Below are 20917 nucleotides of genomic sequence, written 5' to 3' on the forward strand. Positions count from 1 at the left end.
CTATAGCCGGGGGCCATCGCTCGAGGTGCGCGGGACTCGGCCTTCCTCAACCAATGGGAAGACGAGAATTCGTCGTGTTGGGCGTGGCTGGAAAGATTGGCAGGCGAGGCCCCGCCTCGGCGCCTCTGTCCCGGGTGAAGTCTGCTGGAAGGGGCGCCCCGGCCCCAGACTCAATCGCTGTCATGGCTGCACGATCTGTCACTCTCGGCATCGACCTGGGCACCACGTCTGTGAAGGCGGCCCTGGTGGAGGCCGCGCGCGGCGACCCTTCCGGGTTCGTGGTACTGGCGAGCTGTGCCCGGCCTGCGCGGGCCGAGACGGCGGCCCAGAGCGCGGCGGCGGGGCCCCAGGTGAGGCAGCGCCCTGGAGCCTCGCCGCCTCCAGGAGCCTCCAGACACCCTCTTCCTCCTCAAAGAAGTCTCCCTGACAGCTCCAGCCTGCCTGATCTCTGCCTGCCCGCTGCAACTCCCTCGATCCGATAGATCTCCTCCCAGGACCTTTCCCACCTGCTGGCACCGATCTCCCCACTCTCGGGCCTTCTTTGGGAGCCTTGACCTTGGCGCTATATCCCCGTGCTCTCTGCCCTCCACTTTCTGTATCCTGACCTGCAGGAAATTGCTCTCCTGCATATGGAGCGATCTCAGGCCGCCTTCTCATTCTTGCGGCTCTCTGCTCCTCACATCTGCAGGTGTCCTCAAATTCAGGATTCAGCTTGTTCCCTAGGGCGGTGTCTGGGTTTTCCTTGAGAAATCAGACGCAAAATCCAGCGTAACCTGCCCCTCTCTCATCCCGCAGGAGTGGATTGTGGGTGGAGGCACTCAAACACTTGGACAGCAAAAGTCCCCTGGCCCCAAAGGCTGAGACACCTTGGAAGAAAGACGTCAGGACAGATAGACATTGAGAGATACCTCAATTAAAATGTTAGAAAAAGGTCAGATTGATAATTCTACACGAAAACTAGTGTTTTGTGAAAGCTACAAGATAGAAATGGAGAATTTCACCACAGTGGGCTCAATTGCAAGTTGTGGGTTCAGAAAGGATGTCTATCCTGAGAGATGGATTCCATTAATTCCCTGAGAAAGGTAGCTCTATGTTCAGTTCATTGATAATAGAAATTAATATCGAGGAACTTTCTGTGTATCCTCATGACTTTTTTTTTCCTGGATCGGATCTCAGCTTGTTCTTATAATTGAAATAGATGACCTCTATGGCCCCTTCCAGCCACAGACCTCGATTTTCTGAGCCAAACCCCACTCCCAATAGCTTTGTTTTTCACAAGCTCTTGCCACATACCTGGATTCAGTCCTTTAGGGTTCAGAGTCCATCTTGCTCAGAAGCATTTCAGAGGATAAAGATTTCAGGAGCACTTCTCATTTTCATAGAGCCTTTCAAAATTAGTTTCGTTGGGGCATCAGGACATTTTAGAATGATTATCTCACTTCATGGACCATGAAGTGGAGGCAAAGTCAGCTCTGACCCTGTGGGGGTAAGCAGCAGAGCTGGGATTACAGGGTTGGGTTTTAGGCAGAGCCCTTTTCTCTTGAAATAGGGCCACTTCTTGAAAACTACTTTCCCCACTTCCCCCAGTGTCCAGCACAGTGTTCTGTGTTTACAGGCACGCTCAGTGCTCCACAACTGCCTAAGGAGGGGTTTAGGGGAGGCCAGTAATAGCCCCCCTTGCATCCTCCACATGTGTGTTGTGCTCTGGGACAACAGCCTTGTTGTAATTTCCCCTATAGCAGGATTTCTTCACCTTGGCACTGTTGATATTTGGAGGTTGGATGATTCTTTGTTGTGGGGTGCCGTCCTGTGCGTTGTAGGATGTTCAGCAACATCCCTGGCCTCTAACCCACTGCATGCCAGTAGAACCCTCCTCCCCAGCTGAGACACCCAAAAATGTCTCCATATTGCCAAATGCCCCCTAGGGGACAAAAATCACCCCCGGGGTAAGCACTACTGTTATATAGAAACACCTGGTGGCTCTGTTCTTTCCTCATGTCCATATTTCTCACTCTTTAGAAGCATTGTGTACTCCACAGTCAAGTTTGGCAGCTATGTGGAAGGTCAGACTTTTAGCTCTTTGCAGCTTTAAAATATCAAGATTTTTGAGGGAAGCTCTGTGACCCTTTCTGTGTTATGAATTTTACCTCTCTGGGCCTCAGTTTCCCCATCTGTAAAAAGGGGTGTGGGGGAGGAGGGTGGAACGAGTTCCTAAATTCTTTTTTCAAATCTGAATTTCTAGAGTTTGATCTGAATGTAGACCACTTGATATTCTGAATCAAGGAATGGGGGCAGCGCCTTTCCTGTGACATTGTGGGTGTATCCATTGTCTGTCCAAGAATTGCTCCCCCATCACACTCACCACTAAAACTCCCCACACACTGAGTGCCTCCTTGTCTTCACTCCCTTCTGGCCTGTTTCACTCCCCCACTGTTCTTACCTACACAGCTCACCCACCCTAGGTCCATTTTAAACAATCCTGTGTTCATGTACCATCTGGGTTCATGCCACGTGGGAACTCTTTTTTTTTTTTTTTTTTTTAAATTTATTTATTGATTTATTTATTTATGGCTGTGTTGGGTCTTCGTTTCTGTGCGAGGGCTTTCTCTAGTTGCGGTGAGCGGGGGCCACTCTTCATCGCGGTGCACGGGCCTCTCACTATCGCGGCCTCTCTTGTTGCGGAGCACAGGCTCCAGACGCGCAGGCTCAGTAGTTGTGGCTCACGGGCCCAGTTGCTCTGCAGCATGTGGGATCTTCCCAAACCAGGGCTCGAACCCGCGTCCCCTGCATTGGCAGGCGGACTCTCAACCACTGCGCCACCAGGGAAGCCCCGTGGGAACTCTTTAAACCAGCACTGTCCAGTGGAAATGTGAGCCACACGTGTAATTTTCAACTTTCTGGTAGCCATATCAAAAAACAGTAAAAAGGAACCGTAAAATTAATTTTCATTGCTTATTTTTTTAACCCAATGGATCCAAACATATCATTTCCATATGTAATAATCAATATAGAATTATTAATGAGATATTGTGCTTTTTTTTCATACTAAATCTGAAATCTGGTATGTAGATTTCAATTCAGACTAGCTGTGTGTAGCTGATGACTGGCGTGTTGGACAGGGCAGGTGTAAACAAATGCCTCTTCCCTGCTTCCTTCTTCCTTTGCCCGCTGTCTTATTTCTTCCCTCCTGGGGGATCGATCATGCATAGCCATGCATCTCCTCTCTGCCCCATCTTTTACTGCCCGCTCAGTTCTACTGTAGTCTCTCCTGCATAAAGAGTCTTGTTAGGATGTAGGGTTGCCTCCTCAACAAAATGCTCTGTGCTCCCTCTCCTCTCCTTCCCCAACCCTACCCCTCCTCACCTTTCTTCTTTCTACTCCTTCCATCATGTTTGTTTGGAGCCAAGAACTGCCACAGCCCAAGGCCAGCAGGCTGACAAACGAAGGGTTAACTCCAAGGAGGGGGGTGCCTGCACTGCCCCCGGAACAAATGCAAGCCCTCAGGGCATTCGGGAAATGTTTGCCAGATGGATGAACTGAAGCAAACACTAGGGCTGGTCCTCAGGTGCTTTAGTCCGGGGAGCCTTTCTTGCCTACACCTTTCCTGCTGGCTTCCTCCCTGCTGGGTTCCATCCTTCTTCTACCCCAATGCTCCATGTGCCTTGCCAAAGACCTTTGCCTTATTTCTCCTTGCAGCATGGTCTTGTGTTTTCCTGTCCTGCTGGACAGTAAGCACCTGTAGGGCAGGGCAGTGCTTTTCTCAGCTCAGACTCTTCCACAGAAGGGGGCAGAGCCCGGGCCATTGGCTGAACTTAACCCACAGCGGCGCCTCATCTGTGAATGGGAGAAGTGGGACCTCGCCCACCACATTCCTACTCCAGGCCCCGCTGGAGGCGGTGGAGAACCCTCAGGCCCACATCCCCCCCCTGGGGCCCCTCAGCAGGTCCTGGAAGTGCCCTCGGTGGAATTAGGTGGGCAGCCACCACCCAGGAAGCCCCTGACGCCTCTGCCCTCCTTCCCCTGCCCGTGTGTGTACCTCTGTCCAACGTATCCTGTTCTGTTTCCAGGGGCAGGAGCAGGATGTGAGGAGAATCATCCAGGCCCTCCACGAGTGCCTTGCTGCCCTTCCCCGGCAGCAGCTCTGCAAAGTCTGTGGCATCGGAGTGTCAGGACAGATGCACGGAGTCATGTTCTGGAAAACAGGCCAAGGTATGCTGAGCTTGGGGGTGATCACGTGCTGTTAACAGTCACCCTGTGATCTCAGGTGGCCTCGGCCTGCAGCGGCTTGAAGCAGGATTTTGGTTCCCCTGGCCAGAGACTGAAGTCAGGCTGCAGCAGTGAGAGCGCTGAATCCCAGCCACTAGACCGCCAGGGACCAGCGGCCAGTGAGAAGGCTCTAGCCCGTCGGCTTTGTAGAAATGAATTTCCACGAAGAGACAGAAAGTAGTGAAACAAGTAAAGTGTTTATTAGGAGGAAAAAGCGTACGTGTGGATAGACACACAGGCAGGCTCAGAGGGGCAGAGGCTCTCAGAGGCTCGCGCCCTCGTGGCAGTTTGAATCACTTATATGGGGCATTTCTTTTGAGTTTCCCTTGGCCAATCATCTTGCTTTGCCTGGCTCTGAGTCCGTATTTGGTTTATCTCAGGGTCCTCCCCTGTGTGTGCGCGCATCTCTTAGCCGAGATGCATTCTAGCAAAGAGGCCTACGGGTAGGTTGACGTCACCTACTATGGAGTGGCACCCCTTCCCTTTTTGACCCCCGAGGAGCCTTTCTGTGCATGTGTAGTTGGGAAGGGCTCCTTGATCTCGAGAATGAGGAATATGTGGTCTCTTTATCCTGGGCAGCCCTCAACTCTTCTTCGCTCCGCTATTACCTTCATCTTGGAGTATCTGTCGGCAGGGGACAGACTCCAGCTGCTCAGCCTGGGGCCCATCAATCTCCTGCCTCACCTGGAACCAGAAAAGGGCTGCCAAGGGCTCTCTGTGAAGGGTCAGGTTATTCTGCTGCCTCTTGCATTTTGTGTACATCCTGTCCTGTTCAAAGGATGTAATGAAGTGAACTGTCCACTCACACATTATTCATGAACAGGGAGAGGGAGAAGAGTGAGTTCTCTCTGATTCTCTGTTGGATTCAGTGGAGTGGATTTTCCACAGCCTTCTCTTTCTTTGTGCCAGTGTCTTGGAGCATCAGTGCTAACAACCAAGAGATTAGTGTAGCTGTAGATTCCAAGACACAGAGGAAACGCTTCTGAATTTAGGCATAGTTTTTGTTGTTTAACATAATCACAGATATTTGTGATTTTTCAATTCCAGGGCACATACTTTTCATGGGCACAGGTGCTAAGCATCATTTAGTTGGTCGTCTTCTTTCAGGAGGTCTGCCACAGTGCAGAGGTGGGTGGCCTGTTCTGTTTAGCCTCTAGGAGGAGTATTAAGCCAGCAAAACAGCAGTGAGCACTTTGCATGCCAGGTGCTGAGCTAAGTATGTTACCTGTGTGATCTCATTGAATTTTCCCAACACCCTTATGACGTAGGTTACATTACTCTCCCATGAGACCCGGAGGTTCAGAGAGGATAAAATAATATGCTCAGGGTCATGTGGCAGTAAGTAGCAACTCCAGCTTTTCTCTTTTTTAATTAATTAATTAATTTTTATTTTTGGCTGCGTTGGGTCTTTGTTGCTGCGTGTGGGCTTTCTCTGGTTGCGGCGAGCAGGGACTTCTCTTGTTGCGGAGCATGGGCTCTAGGAGCACGGGTTTCAGTAGTTGCAGCACTCCGGCTCAGTAGTTGTGGCTCGCGGGCTTAGTTACTCTGCAGCATGTGGGATCTTCCCGGACCAGGGCTCGAACCCGTGTCCCCTGCATTGGCAGGCAGATTCTTAACCACTGTGCCACCAAGGAAGTCCCGTGACTCCAGCTTTTGAACTCAAGTCTGTCTGACTTCAGACACTGAACTTTGAAAGTCTCCCGGGAGGACCAGAGTCACAGGAGGACACACTAGCTCAATGAAGGGAGGAATTTCCCAACAGAATGTCCAAGGAAGGATTAGGCTTTTGTAGGAAGTTGTGAGCTCCTGTTATGGCAAGTGTTAAAAAAAAATTTTTTTTTAAATTATAGAAAGTTCGACATAGACATAAAAGTAGGGAGAACAGCATTATGAACTGACACATACCCATCACCCAGCTTCAAAACTATCAACTTTTTACTGCAGGTGTTTTAAGCATAGTATGGATGGCTACTTTGCGGGGTGGAGGCGGTAGTTAAGGAGGTTGGACATTGGATTCACCCCTCCTCTGCCTAGAGAATCAATGATTCCGATTCCCCTGGGCCAAGTGAGTGGTGACTTGCCTCTCGGTGGCTTGACAGGGGTCTGGTGGTGCATCCTTTGATCAGTCCCCAGGGGGAGCCTGGGTGACTGCAGAAGCCCACCCAGGCTCTCCCCCTCCTCCTTTCCCTTCGTCTGCCTGTCGTCAGGCCAGCTGGGACCACGGGAGCTGCTCGGCTCCAATTACTAGCAGGAGCCAGAGGCCAGTTCTGGTGTTAGAGCTGACCTCTCAGGGGGAGTCTAGGTTGTAAAAGTTTTTAAACTCCTTAATTGTGCATTAAGGAGAATAAACGTCCTTTTAATACTAAAACCCTTCCCAAAGAGGACAGCAGAGATTTAATGATTGTGCTCTGCTCATACGCCTTCCTTTCTGCCCGTCTCCTGGACTCTGTAACGACCACACAAACCATCGCCCACATCGGTGGAGAGAGCTGCTTAATATTTCATGGAGCCCACCTGCATGCCTTCTTGTTTTGGTTTCTGTTTCTGGGAAGGAGGAGAGCCACTGTTTGACGATGATACCTGCTTAGCAGAGTGAGTGAAATCATATTTGAGATCGAGTCGTTCTGCTTTTAATAGCGGCTGTAATTCAGTTTGGTTTCGGGACCTACAATATATGAGGCTCTGTGCTGGGCCCCGCGGGAGACATAGAAACGGGATGCAGCCCTTGTCTTCCAGGGCTCGCTCAAGGCAGTCAACACAGACAGGCACCAGTAACCTGAGGGGAGAGCTAAGTGCTTTCACAAGGGCGCCAACTGGAGGAGAAGAGAGGGAGTGACTAGTGTCTTCTGAGAGGCCTGTGGTTACACCAGTTTCCACATTCCATTTTCAGGCTCAGTAATAGCAGGAGAGAAGTGGGGATCATAAAATCAAGCTAAAAGGCCAGCAGCAGACAGGGAGAAATTATTCACTAGTATATAGTAGACAAAGGACGAATATGGGTGAATATAAAGAACAAATAACAAAGAAAGGACCAATGGCCCTGTGGAAAAATGGGCAGAGGAAACCAACAGGCAATTCCTAGAAGAGGAAATACAAATAGCTAATAAGCATATGAAAAGATGATCAGTGTCATTAGGAATTAGGAAAATGCAGATGAAAACAACAACGAGAAATCATTTTCCACCCACTGGATTGTAAGAAAGCAGTTTGAGAATGTCAAGAGTTGGCAAAGGGGGTGGAAAACTGGTTTTTTAAAATGCCACTCCTGGTAGTATATATTAGCTTGGCCGTTCCGGAGGGCAGTTTGGCAGGGTGTTAAAAATAAGAGAGTTATAGCAACTACAGGAAGAAAACTTCCAACTGAACTACTATGAAACCCATTTGCTAATTGCGGGGGGTGAGGATAAAGCTTTTAAATTATACACTGTAAAAATAAGAGTTAATATGACTCAGTGGCCCTACTACTTAAAATCTGTTCAGGAAAAGGACTTTAACATGTATATGCAAACGAGGCATAATCATGGTCACTCATGGCATCCTTGTTTATTGTAGTGAAAACTGTGACGTTTACCCATGGGGGAGTGGTTAAATAAATGTTGGTACCCCACGCTGTAGAATGGTATGCAGTAGTTGAAAAGAATCAGGTGCGTTCACATGTTCTAACGTGGAAAGAATTCCAGGACATGTTGCTGGATCATAAAAACAACCACTAGAAAAATACATACAGTAGAGTACTGTTTGTTTTTAAAAAACAGACAAAACCAAAATAGAATAAAACCCAGCCCAAATCAACCAAACCAAAGAGAGTATGTTGTGTGAGTATGAAAACCCAACAACGAGACTTCCCTGGCGGCCCAGTGGTTAAGACTCTGCGCTTCCAGTGCAGGAGGTGCAGGTTCGATCCCTGGTCAGGGAACTAAGATCCCACATGCTGCGTGGCCAAAAAATTAAAAAAAACCAAAAAAACTCTACAGGTGCTAACAGTGACAGGAAGGGGGCTGGGACTCTGATGGGGATGGTCAAGCAGGCCTTTTGCTTTACCTGTAATAATTGAACATTTTATATTGAGAATGCATTCACTTATCATTTGTATAATTTAAAAAATTTTTTAATTATTATTATTATTATTTTTTGCCAAAAAAAAAAGAAGAAAATGAGAGAAAGAACATCCATCAGGCCAGATTCTGGAACAGACTGTCTGGACTTGAATCCTGCCTCTACCACTTAGTAGCTATGTGATCTTTGACAAGATTTTTAAAGCTTCTCTGAGCTTCATATGTCTTATGTGAAAATGGGGATAAATATCACACCTATGATGTAAGGCTAATATGTAGATTAAAAAAAATAATATTTTTAAAGTGCTTTGAACAATACCTGGTACCTGGTAAGAACTCCGTATTTATTTTATAACACAAACAAAATAAAGATGATAGTCCTACAAGTAAAAAGAAGAAAAAGGGTCAAAAGAGTTTTGGAAGCAGATAAAAGCGTTGAAAAAAAAGCCGCAGATGTCCAGCTTTAGGGCTGAGATAAGAAACCCAGCTTTAGGCAGAAATGTAGTTGTGAGGGTGGACCATCCCATCCCCAGCTTACTCCCCCTTCCTGGGTGAAACTTAGTAAGCTTCAGGTGCATATATCTGTGACCGCTTCCCTGCTCTTCTTCTTCTTTTTTTTTTTAAATGATTTTTATTGGCGTATAGTTGATTTACAATGTGTTAGTTTCTGCTGTACAGCAAAGTGAATCAGTTATACGTATACATATATCCAGTCTTTTTTAGATGCTTTTCCCATATAGGTCATTACAGAGGGATTGAGTAGAGTTCCCTGTGCTATACAGTAGGTCCTTTCTTTCCTTTCTTTCTTTCTTTCTTTTTTTTTTTTTTTTAAGGCCGCGCCTTGGGGCCTGTGGAATCTTAGTTCCCTGACCAGGGATTGAACTGGACCCTCAGCAGTGAAAGCACTGAGTCCTAACCACTGGACCACCAGGTCCTTATTAGTTAGGTCCTTATTAGTTATCTATTTTATACATAGCATTATGTATATCTCAATCCCAACCTCCCAATTTATCTCTCCCCCACCCCATTCCCCCCTGGTAACCATAAGTTTGTTTTCTACATCTGTGACTCTATTTCTGTTTTGTAAATAAGTTCATTTGTACCTTTTTTTTTTTTTTTTTTAGATTCCACATATAAGTGATATCATATGATATCACTTGCCTTTCTCTGTCTGCCTTACTTCACTCAGGATGACAATCTCTAGGTCCATCCACTCCCTGTTCTTCTGGGTACTGGCCAGAACCCCTGAGTGTGAGTGAAGCGTTGTCATGGGTGATAAAGTCTGTCCTATAACCTCACTAGCAGAGTAGTCTCAAGGACATGCTGTTGCCGGTCCGTTGCTCTTTTCTCCATTTTTGGTCATCTCCTTCGTTCCAGGTTGTGAATGGACAAAGGCAGGGGCTGCCCCTGTGTTCGAGCCCAGAGCCGTGAGCCACCTGGTAACGTGGCAGGATGGCCGGTGTGGCAGCAAGTTCCTGGCTTCTCTGCCCCGGCCAGAGTCTCATCTCAGTGTGGCCACGGGGTTTGGCTGTGCAACCATCTTCTGGCTTTTGAAGAATAGGTGCGGACACCTGTTCCTTGAATTGGGTGACGGGTTTGCAGGGGAACGAGAGTGGCCAGGGAGCTGTACCTCTAGCTGGTCAGCGTCACTCCACGTGCTGGATTGTCCCTCAGTGAATGCGGCCCAGCACAGGGTATAGTCACAAGACTTAGACTTGGTCTACCACTGCTTCATTTTGCAGAGGGCTCTTATTGGTTATCTGATTCTCACCTAGAGGGGGAAAGAAGAGACCCGAGAGGGCAAGGGACTTGCCAAGGATCACATGATGGGTTCACGGTGGGATCAGGGCTGCTGAGAACGGCTGATGTCCTGCTTTCCCAGGCACGGTGTGTCCTCCTATGAGTACCCTCCCCTAAGGCTGACTCTGGCCAGCTTGGCTTGGAGGAGTTGGGAGGTTCAGCTGCTGGGAATCCACAGCCTGTGGGGTTCTGGCTGCTACTCAGCTCTGCCATGTCTAGTCCACACTGCCCACAGTTAGGTGCAGCACATGCTTTCAAGTCAATATTAAACCACGTTGAATTGTTTGGGGTATGAAAAACAGCCCAGAGTTCCTGAAGTCCTACGATGCAGCTGGCACTATCCAGGACTATGTGGTTGCCATGCTGTGTGGCTTGACAAGACCCCTGATGTCCGACCAGAATGCCGCTAGCTGGGGATATTTCAACACCAGGAGCCAGAGCTGGAACTTGGAGATGTGAGTATAACCACGCAGGCTGGCTTGAGGCTGAAGGGCAGAATCTCTAAAGCGGGAGCTTCAGTGGGGCTTTCCCATCTGGGAATAACGGGCCAAGAATCAGGTTCCAACACCCTCCAGCCTGTTCCAGTCCTGGGCATGGGTGGGTCTGACCGTAAGTGAAGTTCTTGGGGAGGGGCGCCACCCACCACGCCATGCTGCCTGCTCCTCCACTGTTGCCCAGACCTAGGGTGGGCTCCCCAGTTCTTTCTGTGCCCTGAGCCAGCCCGTAGATTCCAAAGAACAACTTTCATTCTTTAACATATTTTATTTTATTTTATTTTTTTAACTTTTTATTGTATAGTGGAATATAGTTGATTAACAATGTTGTGTTAGTTTCAGGTGTACAGCAACGTGATTCAGTTATGCATATACATGTATCTATTCTTTTACAAATTCTTTTCCCATTTAGGTTGTTACATAATATTGAGCAGAGTTCCCTGTGCTATACAGTAGGTCCTTGTGGGTTATCCATTTTAAATATAGCAGTGTGTACATGTCAATCCCAAATTCCCTAACTATCTCTCTCCCCCACCCTAATGTATTTTAAAATAGGGTTAAGAAATGGAAGTAGTAGGCTTAAGGGATGCCTTTTAAGTTCCCTTTAAACAATCATTTGCCTTTTCAGGTCCAGAAGTCCAGTGCCCTATAAGTTCACTGCCTTCAGGGCCCAAATTCTGAGCTCTGTAATAAAACAAAAAGCACCTGGTAGTTCAGGTAAAGGAATTTCCAGCATGTTTTATAAAATTGGCAGCCCCGTGTTCACTAACTGCGAGTGATGGATGCATTTGGTATTCAGGAGACTGATGGGCTTGACTTTGGTTTGGCCTGTGCTAACCAGCTGTGACTTTGCTCTAAAACTCCAGCTTCCTCCCTTTACACAGTGTTTGCTCTCCCTTCAAACGCAGGAGGCTGGATGCCGATGAAATCTGCTTCTTATCCAGTCCTTTCTGACCACCTCTGCTCAAACTGGTTGCGTTCTTCTCCAAAACGCCCATCCCAAGCTCTTGAAAGCCACGGTTCACTCTTTAAATAACTCAAGGCTTTTCCTCATGGTTTAAAAAAAGCCAAAGAGGCCCTCTGTGAAAACACTGGATTCTGCCCTCTCTTCTTGAATGTGTATCCTATTGCGCTTTCCGTTGCTGAGTTTCCTGGAAACAACAGAAAACCAAGCACCAGGTAGATACGCTGTCCACTTTTGGTTTGCAGACTGAGGGACGCAGGCTTTCCCGTCCACCTGCTCCCGGACGTCACCGAGCCTGGCAGCGTGGCAGGCAGAACTTCCCAGGCCTGGTTTGAGATCCCAAAGGGGACACAGGTGGGCGTGGCCTTGGGGGATTTGCAGGCCTCTGTCTATTCCTGTATGGCCCAAAGGACAAACGCAGGTAAGTCTGTCTTTGGTTCTCTCCTCAGACTTCTACTGGGGCCTCCTAAGCCCCAGCTCTGTGCCAGGGTCCGAGGGGCACACATAGCCAGCAGTCGCAGCGTCCTCTTGACCATTATTCTACAAACGTGAAAAACACCATCATCCCTGCAGGTGCAGCCCCTGCCCCGGGAGCTTACAATTCAGCAGGGCAATTTCTGTCCTGACCACAGTCCGTGCCTTTCTCCTCTAGAGACAGGTGAGGGAAATGGCTCTCTCTAGTTGGCTGGTTTCTATGTGTCTCCATGACCAAGAAAATAGATTATTATTCAATAGATTAGGGTTTTTGTTATTGTGTGTTTGTCGACGAAAGTTCCTCGGATCTGAGTAGAAGCGCAGACTTCCCTGTATTCCATGTAAGAGAGTCACAGTGAAGGGGAGACAGCAATCCAGGGCAGGGGCTGGCAAAGTTTTCCTGTAAAGGGCCAGATTGTAAATATTTTAAGCTTTGTGGGCCATTTTGTTTCTATCATAACTACTTAACAGCTGTTGGGGCAGGAAAGCAGCCATAGCCAATGCATAAGTGAGTGGGTGTAGCTGTGTTCCAATAAACCTTTATTTATAGAGGCTGAAATGTGAATTTCATAAAATTTTCATGTGTCATGAAATATCCTTCTCCTTTTCATCTCTTTTCAACCTTTTAAAAAGGTAAGAACATGCTACTGAGATTGTAAAATGGTGCAGTCCCTTTGGAAAACAGTCTAGCAGTTCTTCAAAAGTTAAACATGGAATTACCATGGGACCCAGCCATTCCACTCCTATGTGTACACGCAAGAGAATTGAAAACACATGTCCGCACAAAAAACTTGTACACAAATGTTCCTAGCAGCCTTATTCATAATAGCCAAAATGTAGAAACAACCCAAATGCCCATCGACTGATAAATGGATTTTAAAAATGTGGTGTATCCACAGAGCTAAAATGCTATAACATGTGAATGAAAGTGAAAGGCCACATAGTGTATTATTCCATTCCTGTGAAATGTCCAGAATAGGCAAATCCATAGAGACAGAAAGCAGATTCATGGTTGTCTAGGGCTGGGACATGGGGTTGATTGCTAACCAGTATGGGATTTCTTTCTGGAGTGGTGAAAATGTCCTAAAATTAGATGTCAGTGATGTTTGTACAACTCTGTGAATATACTAAAAAGCACAGAACTGTACACTTTAAAAGGGTGCATTTTATGGTGAATTTTTTGAATTGCATCTCAATAAAGCTATCATTAAAAAAAAATGTAAAAACCTTTCTTAGCTCCTGGGCCATACAAAAACAGATGGCAGGCTGGATATAGCCTGGGGGCTGTCGTTTGCCCCTCCTGGGGCTGGGGTAGACTTTGGGTCTGCCTGCCCGAGCAGGGTGATTGCAGGCTGTGTGTTTCATTTGATCCTCAGGGCAGCCTGGCTGAGTGGGCCCACTTTGAGAGCCCCGCCTTGTTATCAAGGGGAACAGAGAAGTCATTCATCTTACTCGGATTTTCTTTGTCATCACATCTTTTTTTCCTCCATCAGTTAGAACTATTACAATTTAACCTTGAGTTTAAAAACTCTGACCAGCACTATCCTCTGAAGCAGTAGTTTATTCCTATTTTATTACATTCTTAAAAAATAAAATTTCAAGTGACTTTTTGTTTTGTGTTTGGTAGTAATTCCTCTTAATTCAAGATTAGGTGAGAGGGAAAGGTGAGATTCTGCCACTTTAAAAAAAAATTTTTATTGGAGTATAGTTGATTTACAATGTTGTGTTATTTTCAGGTGTATAACAAAGTGAATCTGTTATACATATACATATATCCAGATTCTGCCACTTTTGTTTGCACAAATATGTGATAAAATTTTTTAAGTTCAAAAAACCCGACTTTTTCTCCTGAATTTTCTCCCTGAGCCCTTGTCATCATCCAAAATGAGGGGGATGATGCCTTTCTCATGGGGCAGTTGTCGTGATGCACTGGGATGGTGCCTGTAAAGAGCCTGGCTCTTTCTGCCTACCTGGTAGTCTTCAAATCTTAGGTTGTTCCCTCCACAGAGAGCTGTCATGTGCCTGGATATAAATGTCCTTTCTAGATGGTGAGTGAGGGGCTGGTCAAATGGGAAGAAGCTAAGATTTAGGCTCCGTCTTCACTCAGCTGGTTGTGGTCTCTGGTTCTAGACTGGGGCTGCTGGCCTGTGCTCAGCTGTGCGGTGTCCATGGGCAAGGCTGGTTGGCCCCCTTCATTGACCCTTCCCCCCGAGGGGGTAGGTGGAGGGCATGATGCTTCTGGTTTATCGTCATGGTGAAAGGCTTGATGTGGCAGGAAGTCAAGGTTATTGACTTTCTGAGACTTGTTTTCACTCTCCTTGCCTCTGCCTCCCAGTAGGTAGGATAGTTGGATGCTGACCTCAGTTAGTTTAGCCCCAACAGACTGAGAGGAACAGGCTTTCTGGCCAGGTCTCGTGAGAAATGGAGGAGAGACTCCTGGGACAGTCTGTAGGCTCTGGCCTCCATCTAGAGGAGAAAAATCATCCCCTCTGTTCTAGGTCTGGGAGCATCCCCCCTGCTGGTGGAGGGAGGTTGAGAAGCACACCTTGGAAATGAGAAGGAGGTGGTACCCACCAAAAATGAATGAAACCTCCCAAAGAATAAAACACTTGGGCTGAGGTCTGACTCTCTGTGAATAGTAGCTTATTGCTGTGTAACAAATCACTCCAATACTTAGTAGCCTAAAACAGCAAACACTTATTATCTCACACAGTTTCTGAGAGTCAGGAAACACAGTTTCTGTGGCTGGATGGTCTGGCTCACGGTCCCTTGTGAGATTGCAATCACACTGTCAGTCGGCTGGGACTGCAGTCATCCGAAGGCTTGACTGGGCTGGAGGATCCACTTCTCAGCTCACTCATGTGGGTCTTGGCAGGAGGCCTCAGCTCCTTGTAGGTGTTGGAGGACGGAGGGAATGAAAAGTACCCACCGAACTGAGAATGCATCTTGAGACTGAAAAATGAGGCAGGTAGCTCCATATAATCAACGGGTCAGTTTATTTTAGGGTAACTTACAGAGTGGGATCAGGCAGACAATGATCTGGAAGCATTGGCAGCTGCATTCTGCACCACCAAGGGGCCTTTGGGACAGTTTTATAGTTAACCTAGGACGTGAGGGTGGGTGCCTGGAAACAGGACATGCACTCCTAAGTTAAGGTGATTGAATGGGTAACTAGTCTCATGGGCTCTGGGAATACATCAGCAAAAGTCAGCATAGTTTGGGAACTAACAGAGCATAGAGGCCACCTGGCCCTAACCGTTGTTAAACAATATCTACTAACTACAAAGCCCTTGACGACAGAGAAGTGATTCACCAGCTAGTACAGTCCTGGGTAGGGCCAGCGGAAGGACAGGGGGCACCGTACGGGCCCAAGATGGGGTCAGTTATGCCAGCAACCATCCAGTGGGCCTCTCCATAGGGCTGCTCACGACATGGTACCTGCCTCCCCCGGAGCAAGTGATCAAGACGGAAGCTGCAGTGCCCTTTTATGACCTGGTCTCCAGAGTCACACACTGTCACTTCTGCTTTACTCTCTTCATTAGAAGCCAGTCACTGAGTCCAGCCCACACTCAGGGGAGGAGAATTAGGCTCTGCCTCCTGAAAGGAGGAGTATCCAGGAATTTGTGGCCCACTCTCCCCCGACCCTGTTGTGACTTGGGGCCTCTGAGTTAGCCCAACAGGCCTAACCTCTGCTTTCTTCGGACCCCATCCAGTTCTCAACATCAGCACCTCGGTGCAGCTGGTAGCCTCCATGCCTTCAGGATTCCAGCCAGCGCAGACTCCAGACCCTGCAGCTCCAGTCGCCTACTTCCCGTACTTTGATAGGACCTACCTGGCGGTGGCAGCATCACTCAATGGGGGCAACGTGCTGGCCATGTTCGTCCACATGCTGGTCCAGTGGATGGCGGATCTAGGTAAGGGTGGCCCACACAGTGGTGTGTTCTCTGCTTGTCCTTTCCACGTGGCAGTGTCCTAGTGCTGAATGTGCTGTAAGTTTCTAGATTCTTGTCTCAGAGGCAGCCAGATTCTAGCACATTCCCTCTGTCCTTAGGGATCTGAGCTTGTAGCCTTCTTTCATCTTCTGAGCTGCCATCACCTACTCTCCTTTTTGAGGCCCACCTTCTCCCCTAACCTTGACTGTGGAGTATCCTAATAGTCTCCTGGCTCTCCCTGGCCCCGCTATTACTTTCTCTGTCAGTAATCTTGCATTTGAGATTTGCCTTCTGATGGCTACAGACAGCGGAGAATAAAATGATCAAACATGAATGAGTGAAAAGACTGGTAGCACTTATTCCTGGCAAGTAGCACCTCTCCTCCTTTCTTGGAAGGGTCCCTGGAGACTCTGATGTCTTCCTGCTCTCTTCAGAGTGGAATTGATCAGGCCTTCCTCTGCTCTGCATTTACAGAGAAAGATGTAACCTCTTTCTTCCAGGAGAGGTTCACTTTCTAAGTACTTAGGGTAGAAATGAAATTTCTGGCCAGCTTTCTAGAAATAGGGAAATCATGCTCATCAGATGCATGGGTCACTTGTAGGAGCTCAAAATCAGGTCATTCCAGGAAACATCCAACAGAATAACTAGGTGGGGCACAGGCCACAGGGAGCATCTGGGAAGTTCATACTGGTCATGCAGACAGGTGTTGCTGACCCACGTCGGTCCTTCCAGGCTGGCTGGGGGTGTCAGGATTGCGGGTAAGTTCTGCCCCCTTGGCTGGGAATCCCTCAGGGATGCTCCACTTAAAGAACAGAACTTTGATCTTGTTTTGCCTTGCATCAAGAAAGGTTTTAAAGATGCAGAACCAGTCATCAGAGCCTTCAGGCAAGCCCTTTACTCAGCTACTGCTTTAACTGGGTCGAGTCTGTCACCTGTTTACTGAGTTGGCTGGTGTTTCTCTTTAAACAGAAGTGACTGTTTTGCTCACCCCTGAAAGAGTAGGTAACACTTAATTTTTCTCTAAGCTTTTCAAAAAGAAAAGTCTTTTGCATTTTCATGGTTCTTATTTTGATGAAACAGAGGGTGCTTTGAAGGCTAGTAGTTTATATAACTTAACCTCCTATGGAATGTCTACATTGTTTCATTTGATTGAAAAAAATATATTTTTTTCTTTCTCATTCCTGAGGGTGTATAGTTGAGTTTGTATAAGTTAAATGTGCTGATGTTGAGACTCCGTGGGGACTTTTGGCCATACATTGGAAATACTCGTGGAGTGTTAAAAACAATGTTGATGTCCTAGTTTCACCCCTAGAAAAGCTGATTATTTGGCTTGGGGAAGAGGAGTGGGGCCTGAGCACGGCATTTTATAAAAGTTCCTCAGGTAATTCTGATGCTCTCAAGTGTTGGTAAGCACTGATCTAGAACCTTCTACTCAAAAAGCGTGGTTCTCAGGCCAGCTGCACTGGCTTCCTCTGGGAGCTGATGACAAATGCAGCATCTCAGGCCCCACCCCAGGCACACTGAATCAGAAGCTGTGTTTTAATAAGATCCCTGAGTGATTCATATGCATATTGAACTCTGAGCTCTGGTCTAGACTGGTTGTTCGTAACCTCTGCCGAGGGGCAGGCTGGGCTGTGATCACCACTGTGGTCCTGGGATGCCTGTGACACTAATAACAGGTGTGATGATACTTATTGATCAGTGTATGCATTTGGTCCACTTAGGACCAAGAGTCCCACAGCTGCGGGATGGTTAGGACCCACAGCAGCGCTTACGAGATCTCTCCTTGAAGGCTGGGCTGGGGTCTGTAGTGAGAAAGCTGGCTGGGGTCTGGAGCAGAGCACAGCTAGCCAGAATATCTGAGTCCTGAGCTGGGAAGCAGCCAGCCACAGTGAGGAGAGGCAGCAAGTCAACCTATCCTTGCCCCCTGGGAACTCTATAGCCTGCCGCGAGGGGGTGCACGAACTCACACAGGCCTTCTCTGTTCCCGGCAGGCCTGGAGGTTGAAGAATCCACTGTGTACTCACGCATGATCCAGGCTGCTGCACAGCAGAGAGACACCTGCCTAACCATCACTCCAACAGTGCTGGGCGAGAGGCACCTGCCAGACCAGCTGGCTTCAGTGACCAGCATCTCCTCCTCTGACCTCTCCCTGGGGCACGTGACCCGGGCCCTGTGCAGAGGCATCGTTCAGAACCTGCACTCAATGCTTCCTTTTCAGCAGCTCCAAGAGTGGGGTGTGGAGCGGGTGATCGGCAGTGGGAGTGCGCTGTCCAGGAACGAGGTGCTGAAGCAGGAGGTGCAGAGGGCTTTCCCTTTCCCAGTGTCCTATGGGCAGGATGTAGACGCAGCTGTAGGGGCCGCTCTGGTTATGCTCCAGAGAAACCTTAACCAGCAGGAGTATTAGCACACTCATTGGCCAAAGGACTGTTGCAAAGTTTTTCTAATTAACATTCGCTCCTTATTTTGGGATCATGCTTTTCCTGGACAGCTCTGTGGGCAGTTTTAAGCAATGCTTGTTCTCAGGACATCATTTTGACCAAGGACCAATCTTCAGGGCACACTCTAATAATGCAGCCAGGAGTCATCAACCAGATCCCAAATCAGTGCCTTCTGAAAGAGACTCACCTGAGAGCTGGTTGCAAATGTAAATGTGGGAGAGAGAGAGAGAAAGGGAAAGATGGGTCACGTGTACTGTTGGAAGAGTCTTCCCTACTGGATTGTACCACGTGACTCTGAGGCCCCTTTCCCAATCTTGTTCTTCTCTGGCCACAGCCAGCTAGCTGGGGCAGGAGGCGACCCAAGGACAGTGATGCAGGCTGGCTGACATGAAGATGCAGGGATCTGTGCTGGCCTTCTTGCCATGTACCTCCCCTCCAAGGAGAGCCTGCTTGGTGCTGCCATGGTCCCTCACAGCACAGCTGGCTTGAAGGCACAGAACAGAGAAGAAAACATGGATGACATGACCAGCCAAGGGGACAGATGCTGCATAACGCCACCGTTCAGGCATGTTGTTCCCAAGAGTCTGACCAGACACCAGCAAGACTCTTTTCCAAGAGTGTGTCTGTGCAGCCGTGTGTTTTTGCCCCTGTGCATCCCTGGGAAGCCTTCCAAGGGAAGGGATGCAGCTGCGCATGCTCCTGTTAGAGAGAAAGCAGGGAGAATCCCTTGTCCCAAATGCCCCAGCTCTTCCTTCTGTTGGTGTGGGCCTTGCTGGCCCGCCATGTGTGCCTGGCTCGCAGAAACATCCCACTTGAGTCGGCATCTCTGCAGGGATCCCAGAGCATCTTAAACCTTCCCGTGGTTGGTAGGATGACCATGGAATGGCTTCCAGGAGAGGGCCACCATCGCTGTGTCTACTTCCACACTCCCAAGGGTGATCCCAGGTGTCTGACTCTGAGGCACCTGGGCGACTGTGAGTTTGGGAAGCAGTCATGTCTCTTTGTAAATGCCACTTCATGTGACTGTCTGAAACTCTTAATCTGCCTGGCTGTGCTGATTGAATTTCAGATACTAAAGTTCATTCCTCCAGAGCCTTGTCCCTTTAGTAAAACACACCTCTCTGCGTTGGGAAGACTATAAATCTGGCACTGCCGCGGAGCTGGGTTTGGGAGGTTGGACATAGCTCTGGGGGTCATTTGTAGGTTGTCCTTGCAGAAGCCCTGCCTGCCCCATGGTTCTGCTGGGACAAGCAGCTGCAGATCACTCAGGAACGTCATGTAATTGTTCTCTCGGCCAGAATGAGTTGACACCATCATTTTGAGAGAGAAGTCACCTCGGGATGGGCCAAAGGATAGCAGAGAGCCCTGTCCATCAGGAGGAGCTGGCCCTCCGACGTCAGGGAGGCAGCCTGTCTTGCATTCCCAGGATGCTGTGGGTGGAGTCTAAATGTAAATTAGGAGCTGGATAGGTATCCTGCAAAGCACCATAACTCTCTGTCCCCTTTCCGCGTGTCCACTCTACCTCTGAGGGCTAAGCCTCGCACAGTCCAAGCTTGCCAGCTGGTAGTCCTGTTGTCATTTCTATTGCACTTGGCCTGGAGCCTCTGCAGGGGTTTGAGTACAGCTGCCAGGGCCTCATTTCTCCAGCCTGAAGTCATAAACCACTCGTTGCTCCTGCTCTCACTCTCAGGAGGTACCATCCTGATCCTCAGATGAGGAACTGGGTCATTAGGGCTGTTTGCCAATATCCTGATCTTAAGCACATGGTAGGCTGGCACTTTCCCTCCTGATTTGCTTTGGCCAGTAAAACGTCAACAGAAGTTTGCCGCTTCCAGGCAGAAGCCCTTTGGAGCCAATGTGAGATTTGCCACACTCTGTTCCCTTTGCTGTAAGTGACCTGGGGTGTCCCAGAGAGGAGGCTCTGCTGCCCTGGGTCCCACATGAGGGCAATGTGGTGTAGAGCCCTCACCAAACAGCGAGTGACTCATAGTGTGGCCGAGGAATAAACCTTTGATGTTTGATGCTACTGAGATTTGGGAGCTGTTTGTTACCGCAGGATATCTTAGTTCATCCTGACCGCTACAGCCATGGTAGACACTGTGCCTGAGAAGTCCCAGCATAGACCCAGGTGAATCATATTTATGAAGCATCTACTAGGAGATGGGTGTTCTATCAGGCACAGTGATGTATTGTTGAATTCCCATCACTAGGGAATGAAATAAACGCTATAACAGATTTACCCACATGCCCAGAAGGAGGAGCAATTCATTCTTCATGCAAGTGACATCGAAAAACTAAACCTTGGAAAGTTTCAGTCCATTGCTACTAACAAAAGTTAGCGTTCTTTGAGTACCTGCAATGGACTAGAAGCTAATCTGGGCTCTACTTGTTTGAACTCATTTGATCTTCACAATAATCCTAGAAGGTGGGTATATTATCCCCATTTCACAGATGAAGAAACCGAAACACAGAAACGTTAAGTAACTTATGT

At 48.2% G+C, this 20917-nt stretch overlaps 1 protein-coding gene across 1 annotated transcript; it reads left to right on the plus strand.

The window, feature by feature from the left end:
• The first annotated feature begins 145 nt into the window (after positions 1-145).
• On the plus strand, positions 146-20580 carry SHPK (sedoheptulokinase). Its single transcript, XM_007177447.2, has 7 exons — positions 146-350; positions 4068-4209; positions 9699-9882; positions 10424-10576; positions 11825-12000; positions 15767-15967; positions 17980-20580. The coding sequence occupies exons 1-7, from the start codon at positions 183-185 to the stop codon at positions 18390-18392; spliced, it is 1437 nt and encodes a 478-aa protein (XP_007177509.1). The 5' UTR covers positions 146-182; the 3' UTR covers positions 18393-20580.
• Positions 20581-20917: the final 337 nt, after the last annotated feature.

The sequence above is a fragment of the Balaenoptera acutorostrata genome, chromosome 20 (genome assembly GCF_949987535.1).
Source record: "Balaenoptera acutorostrata chromosome 20, mBalAcu1.1, whole genome shotgun sequence".
In the NCBI taxonomy this organism is placed as follows: domain Eukaryota; kingdom Metazoa; phylum Chordata; class Mammalia; order Artiodactyla; family Balaenopteridae; genus Balaenoptera; species Balaenoptera acutorostrata.